The sequence below is a fragment of the Rattus rattus genome, chromosome 1, assembly GCF_011064425.1.
Source record: "Rattus rattus isolate New Zealand chromosome 1, Rrattus_CSIRO_v1, whole genome shotgun sequence".
Taxonomy (NCBI): Eukaryota; Metazoa; Chordata; class Mammalia; order Rodentia; family Muridae; genus Rattus; species Rattus rattus.
Window position 1 is genome coordinate 28,098,474 of NC_046154.1, and position 7,581 is coordinate 28,106,054.

At 56.4% G+C, this 7,581-nt stretch overlaps 1 protein-coding gene across 1 annotated transcript in view; it reads right to left on the bottom strand.

Annotated features, from left to right (window-relative positions):
* Col16a1 (collagen type XVI alpha 1 chain) overlaps positions 1–7,113 on the bottom strand; it is a 52,938-nt gene extending 45,825 nt beyond the window's left edge. Inside the window, exons 1-8 of the mRNA XM_032897029.1 lie at positions 6,949–7,113; positions 5,314–5,420; positions 3,333–3,407; positions 3,133–3,250; positions 2,153–2,276; positions 1,618–1,884; positions 791–871; positions 541–666 (exon numbers count right to left, since the gene is read on the bottom strand). Of these exons, the coding sequence (XP_032752920.1) occupies positions 541–666; positions 791–871; positions 1,618–1,884; positions 2,153–2,276; positions 3,133–3,250; positions 3,333–3,407; positions 5,314–5,386 (864 nt within the window). The 5' untranslated portion in view covers positions 5,387–5,420; positions 6,949–7,113. The remainder of the gene's footprint in view (positions 1–540; positions 667–790; positions 872–1,617; positions 1,885–2,152; positions 2,277–3,132; positions 3,251–3,332; positions 3,408–5,313; positions 5,421–6,948) is intronic.
* Between the last annotated feature and the right edge of the window lie 468 nt (positions 7,114–7,581).

Here is a 7,581-nt window from a genome sequence, read left to right on the forward strand (position 1 = left end):
ACCCCTTCCCCCCCTCCCATGTGATGACATAGAAAACAGGCATTGAATCAATGGGATCTTGTGTTTCTGCAGCCAAAGGCTGGGCACACTGCCTGGGTAGGCAGGGACACTGCCCAGCCTGAGGGTGGGGCTGAGGGAAGGAGGAAGTGTCCCTGCCATCTCCAAAGAACCTGAGTGTGGACAGGGCAGCTGGCCATGGTGCTGGGAAAATGAGGGAGCCCAGAATCCAGTGCATCCTGGCCTCGGGGCCCAGATATCCATGTATAAGAGAAACTGCAAATGGGGTCCTGCCCGCCACAGGATGGTCTAGCCAGAGTGAGGAATACAGCAGAATAATGCTCAGTGACAACAAGTAGAAGGCACAGGGTTACCCTATGGGTCCTCTCTCTGTCTCCCTGAGTTCCATCAGGTAAGACCTACAGTGAGTCCATATTCAGGGGTCTTCCCCCAGTCTAGGCACATGCTCAGCTGAACCTGGTGGCAGGCCTCAGCCAGGTTAGGGGTGGAACAGTCTCCCCTGCGTCTCCCTTGCTCACCCACCTTGCTGTTCTGAGGTTCTTCCAAGCAGAAGCAGCGGGTGTAGACCTTGCCCTCGGTCTGAGGATTGATCTCAATGAGCTCATTACTCTGGGTGTCCCGGCGTGACTTGGAGGTCTCTGGGGGACACTGCTCAATATGGGAGAAAGGCAGTCGGGGTCAGTACAGAGGCAGATGCATCCTCAGACCTCTGCCATCCCTGTGCAGGCTGCCCCCTCTCCAGCACAGCGTGTGCTAGGAGCCAGCTACTCACCCCTCCCGGTAAGATCTCACAGCAGCCTTCCTCCAGCACCAGCTCCGGGTCACAGTAGATGTGCGCCTGCTGAAGGTCAAACTGCAGGGGACACACAAGTTCATCTTATTTCAGATGATCAAATAGTTCTTCCACGGTCCCCAAAGAAGCTCAAAGACGTCTTCGCCCCAGGATTGGACTTTAGGGTCTTTCCAGGTTGGTGGGGGGGGGGATCAAGAATAGAGCTGTTGCCAAAAGTAGAGAGAGGAGGGAGGGAGGGAGGGAAGGAGGGAAGGAGGGAGCGAGAGAAAGGAGGGGGAGAGAGAGAGGAGGAGGAGGAGGAGAGGGAGGCAGAGAAGGAGGAGGAAGAGGAGAAGGAGAGCGGGAAGAGGAGGGGGAGAGAGGGGAGGGGGGGAGGGGGAGGGGAGGGAGGGGAGAGGGAGAGGGAGAGGGAGAGGAGAGGGAGAGGGAGGAGAGGAGAGGGAGACTATATTCCCAGAGGAAGATGGAAGAGGTAGTCAGGAAGAGGGGGCTCCATTCAAACTGAGCCCATCCTGCAAATGAATGTACAAGGAAAAGCATTGCAAGTAAAGGGGAAAGCATGAGCAAAGGTGCAAATATGCAAATTTAGTAGGCGACCATCAGACTTGACCACAGTGCTCAGTAGAGAGATGAGAGGAATATGCTGGAGACCTATAGAACCCAGATGGCAGAGGGCTTCGAATGTCGGGTTAGCTTGGTTAGGCTACCTAGAAAGGCGATGGCTCCAAATGAGGCCTCTGAAGTACACCCTCAGGAGCTCAAGGCTCCCTGAGAGGCGGGAGCAGAAACTAGGACCCAGTACTCACTGAAACTGGCTTGCCCTGCTCAGCGTCCAAGCCCAGAAACACATGTCCCCCAGGCCGGATGGGCTGCCGGGGCCCCAGAGGCTGGGAGGAAGCCGAGACGCAGTCCACATGCACAGAGGCCACACGGCTTGCCACGCTCAGCATCAGCTTGTGCCAACGCAGATCGAAGAGCTGGGGCACTGGGAAGATGCAGGACACAAAGTCACCATCTTGGCCCTGTGCCCGGAGCTCTAGAGTCCGCTCCTGGCTGTTGACTTCCAAGGAGACCTGTGACAAATTGGAAAAGAGAAAGGACAGAGATTCAGAACTCCAGAGACATAGCTTGGCCAAGCTGGGGCCTCAAGCTCGTCTCACAGGAGGGGAGAAAGCTAGCTGGGTCACAGCGGAGGGCATTCTGAGAGCGTGTGTCGGGCGCTGGGGGTAGGCGGTCTCTCGATGGAGCAGAGAAGCCCAAGAACCACAAGTTCGAATAGAAGCTGAGTTAGACTAATAGAACCATTGCCCGAGGACTGGGGGATGGAAGGGGTGGACTCACCTGTGGGTACCCATTTGCGTCAGTCACTTGGAATAAGTACCATGTGTTCCGGAAGGTGTGCTTCTTCAGAAGGACCGTCAGGACCAGGGCAAACTCCTCGGGGAGGCCCCGAGGGAACACTCGTCTATAGTGGAGGAGAGAGGGCACTCAGAATTGATGAGTCTGCTGAGTTCTCACGCCCCAAACATACATACATTCATCCTAGCATATTCACTGAGCACCTTCTGGGTGCTAAGGGTTGGCCGCCTGCTGGGAAAGACAGTGGTGGGAAAGCTTGTCCCCGTGAAGTCTCCTGGGGTCCGGTGGGGCAGAGGAGCATGAACAGAATTGAATTATCATCTCAGAGGACTTGAGAGATGGCTCGGTCATTAAGAGCACTGGCCAGAAAACCAGGGTTCGATCACCAGCACCCACAGAGCATCTTGTAACCATCTGTAACTGGAGCCTCAGGAGATCTAATGCCCCCTTCTGGCCTCTATAGGCAGTGCATGCATGTGGTGCACAGACATAACATGCAGGCACAACACATACGCATAATAAATAACTTAAATCTTTTTCTATCTCAGCATTTTGGCAAGGGGGCTCCCGAAGAAACCAGCCTGGGGTGCACAGGCCTGGCGTGAAGGAATAATGCTGAGAAAAAGACCAAGGGTTCTGTATGAACACAGTTACAAGGAGACATTGGCCAGCAAGAGCCAGACATAGACACAGGTTCTTGATACCACCCTGGGGTTCTCATGGTGACCGTGAGCTTTAAACATGGCTTTGCCATTACCAGCGAGAGCCAGGCTGGGTTTCCAGACACCACACACACACAAAGCCAACCCTGCAAGCCCAGTGGAGGACAATAGGCAGACTTTTGGCAGGGAAGTGCCCAAAACAGCCTCTAGAGAGGCCCTGGCCTTGGACCTCACATCCAGAGTCGCAGGGGGTATGGCTGTGGTCAGTATGAACTCCAGCAGCCTCCCAGAGTCCTTTACCGAGTTGGTTGGGTCAGTGGGGCAGCCCCCAGTCGCAAGATGAGAGGCCCCTTGGGGTTGCGGATCTTTTTGATGGCAGATGTCTTCATAAGGTTCAGCCTGCGGACTAGGTTGAAGCCTTCGGGACATCAGAGGAGAAGCAGGTGAGAAGCACGGGAGACTCCAGGAATGGGTCAGGGCTGGCAAGGGGCTGCACTCACCAGTCACGTTGGTTGACGGGTCACTACTGTGTTCCAGCTTGAGTCCTTCTTCCTGTGAAGCTGGGCACCGCTCACCTGGGACAGAGTTGGCCCCTAGCATTAGGAACTCAGGAGGGTGACTGCCCAGCAGGGCTCCTGGGGATCTCAGGAGGGGACATGTCCATAGTCTTCCTTCTGCACCTTTAACCTAGTCTGCCTTGAGGCTATGCTCACACTTGGCCTCTGACCCTGGCTACACAGGAAGACCCCCGCACATAGCAGGGAGGGCTGAGATCTGTGACTGCCCCAAAGCCACTGAGTGAATCAACAGCAGAACGTGTCCAGAGCCCCGGGAGCCGGGTCTCCCAATGACCCCAGTTGGGGCGGGAGCTGTGACAGGGAGTGAAAGAAACAAGAAACGCTAGGTGGTTCAGAGCCCAGACAGTGGGGAGCCGTGCACATGTACACGTTCCTCCTAGTATTATGCCTGGGTAGGGACAGAGGAAGTGAGCTTTGGGCACCTTGGTGTTACATGCACCAGTGTATACATGACTACACTCGCATGAACTATGCATACCCGTGCCCCCAGGGCTGCCACGTGCACTAGGCAACGGGTGGTGTTCTACGCCCCACATTCAAAGTAGAAATTCCGATGGCTTCCCCTCCACCCCTGCATACCCAGCTAGTGACAGGACAAAAAGAACCGGAGAGACTGAGAGGCTCACAGGTCAAGGACACCACCAAGCTTAGGCTCCAGGCAAAGCGTATTAAAGCGGTACCAGCTTTTGAACCAGGCACAAGTTTAAAGTCCCAAAGGGACAGCTTAGTGGCTTCTCCCTGAGGCTGTGTCCCCAGAAATGTTGATGGGGGTGCTACGTCAAACAGACAGGAGCTAAGATCAAACGGCCCTCCCAGCAAAGCTGATGGGAAAGCTGGACCAAGTCGATCAAGTCACCTTCCAACTCCCTGCCCAGCCCAGTTGAAAGATAGAGCTCTGTGTCCCTGGGCACAGTGACCCACAGGAATCTCCACCCCCAAGTCTGGCCGGAAAGACCATCACTGTCTTGAGCATCTCCAAGGCAATGGGTGACTCACCCTTGGCAATGGGCCCAGATTCCTTACAGATGTTGAAATTCTCTGCCCCAGGCCCTCTAGGGGACCCAGTGAGGGAGAGGAGGGAAAAACTCTCAACATACACACAGAAAAACACGTATACACACACACACACACACACACACACACACACAGAGAGAGAGAGAGAGAGAGAAACACGTACACACACAGACACACACGGGTGCACACACACACACATACATGTACATACACTAGCAGTCCTACACACCCTGGATACCTGGACATGGGCCCTAGCAGTCCGGCTCCTTCCTGGCTGGGTGGTGCAGCTACCGAGCCCAGAAGGCACCCAGCAAGGCCAGGCAGATTGCCTGGTCAATTTCCCTTGGCTTTGGGCCCTGGAAAGCTGCACCCTCTCCCTGCCCAGAGGCTGAGCCGTGGGGTGGGCAGTGATCAGAGACCCAGGCTGATGCAAAGGAGGAGCCTCTGGCTGGAGGATGGAGCCGTTACCGTGAGAAAGAACAGAGAGGCTGGGCAGCTTCCCGGAAGTGGAAGAGTTGCCTTTTGTAGCGAGAGTATAGTTCCTGCTCTTTCCCATCGTGCTAGTTAGCAAGAAATACAAGGATGTGCTGAGGAGGGAGAGCTCCCCACTGCCCAGAGACCCAAGGGTACATACATGCAAATGCATGTACTGAGCTTCTCAAGTTGCAAAACTAGAGATACACAGAAACACACACACACACACACACACACACACACACACACACCAGCTCACTCACACAGGCTCAAGTATGCAAACACCACCTGAGCTAACCTGAGCTGCTCCTCCCCCACACTTGCCCATAAGTGCCACATGACTGAGCTATACATGGTCACATGTGCAAAGGCCCCAGCACCTCAGCGAGCCAGATGTAGGTCTGTGTCAACTCACCTATATTTGTCCCATGGCTGAAGGTGGCCCAGAGCCCAAGCACCCATAGGCTGGGAGCCCAGGATACCAACATGTTGGTCCAGAGAGATCAGCTACAGCCTCAGCACCTGACAAAACAGAGACATGGACATGGGTGGGGGGCTTCAGTGGGCCCAATAGTGTGGGTAAGTGAGTCTTCCATGGGACCCACACACCAGGCACTGCAGGGGTAAGGGCTTGGCCTCAAATCCTCTCAGGGGCCCCACACAGGCCTGGGGTGAGAATCTGGGCAGTGGTAATAAAGAAAATATTTAACCACCGGTATGCCCCAGACACCCACCAGCCTGGGAGGAAGAATGACTGAAACACAGAAGCAAGGCCCAGGCAGCTTCTGGCTGTGTGGAGAGCTTTGGCACTGGGTTGAGAAGAGGTCTAGAGGGTTCTAAAAGACCACAGAGGCAGGGAGAGAGAGGGGCCTTGAGCACGGGCAATTTATCAAAATGCTCGGACGAACCCCGGAGCTCTGACGGCTGCGTTCTGCACTGATGCACAGTGGCCCAGGACCTGGAGCCCTGTGCTCAGCTAAGCACAGGTAGCCCTGCCAGGCACCCACAAGGTCAGGGGCTGAAGACTGGACGGAGTCTCTTGGCAGGGATCACAGGGCTCTGTAGGGGCCAAGAAAGTTTCCCCTTGTGTGCACAGGGGCGGGAGAGCAGGTCACCCAGGCTCAGGACCTTGTTGCCAACCTCTCCCGCTGATGGATGCTCGTCTTTTCGTTTTATTAAACCCTGATGGATGGGCGCAGATAAATCAATGCAGGCTCAGCAAGTGGCCAGCAGAGCCATATATCATCTGGCCCCTGCCAGGACAGGCAGATCACGAGCACACGGAGCCACGTGTGTCGGCACAATACACGTAGGCACACAGGCACATAGGTGCCGGCACTATGCACTCAAACCTAGCTGCAGACAGGCATGCTAAGAGACATGAGAACTGATGAGCCCAGAGTTTACATACACATCGCTGTCCAGAGCCAGCCTGTGAGCACTGCAAGTCCGATTTCCTACAGTGCCATGCTAACTTGTCTCCCTTATGGCCAGATACAGAATAAAAGCTCCCTTCACACACACACACACACACACACACACACACACACACACACACACACACACGGGAGTGGACTCTCCTTCCCTCCTCCTTGGGATGGATCTGTGCCCCCACCCCAGTCATCTCCCATCTTAGGGGTATGCATCTCCCACTCTCCAGTCCTAGCCTGACCTTCCTTTCCTGACAGCCGATGGAAAGGTAGCCGGTTATAAGCAGCATGTGGGTGCATGTGGGTGCATGTGGAGGCGTGAACATAGATGTGCTCAACATGTTCGCTTCTGGCCCCCACTCCCAGGCCTCAGACTGAGTGGAGGGCCATAGTTGGATAAGCTAGAAGGATGCTTCCAAGGAGACCCCGCCCCCCTCCACACAGACACAGATGGAGGCAGAGACAGCAGGACCAGCATGGAGTTTCCAGATCGCCCCACCGTAGAGCAGAGCACTGAAGCCCTCAGAGAGGGTTTGCCACTTGAAGATCACATAGCAAGTCAGTAGCAGAAAATGCCCTTTCAGCTCAGAGAAGAAGCAGTCCAGTGCTGGCCCACTTACCAACGGCCCGGGGAGCCTTTCACTGAGCAATCCTGGCAGCCCCAAGGCCGCCAGCTATGGGAAGCAGGGCCAGGGGTCCAAGCCCATAAGGGAATCCTTGATCTCTCCCTGCCAGTCTGCGGTGTCCCCAGCTTTTCCGCGTCCCGAGTTCTCTAGACTGAGTGCAGCACCGCAGCGCACGCCTGCCGGGACTGCCGGGCACTCCTGGAGAGGGAAGAGGGCGGTTCCAAGGGGCTGGGGGCCTGCCAAGAGGCTAATGGAACACAGCTGGGCCAGCCCGCCAGGCTGGAGGAGGAGGGAGGCCGCGAGGGCTCGGCGGCTGCGGAGGCGCTGGCCACTGGACTGCACCGCCGCACTCCTGGCCTGGCCCTGCGCCCGGGCCCGCCCGTCCCGCTTCCCCAGCCAGGTGAGCCCGCGGGTGAGCGGGGCAAGGCGGGACCTTGCGTGCCCAGAGCTGCCCTGGAAGGGGCGCCTGCGGCTGGCTGGCGGGAGGGAGGCCAGGCTAGGCGCGCCCAGAATCAGGCCTGGGGTTTACGGGACCTCGTTCGTGTCCCCACCCCCCTACTTCCTTGGCTGAGACCCCAGAAAGCTGGAGAGAGCTAGGGACCCTCCTCCATAGTCGTGGAGCCCGCG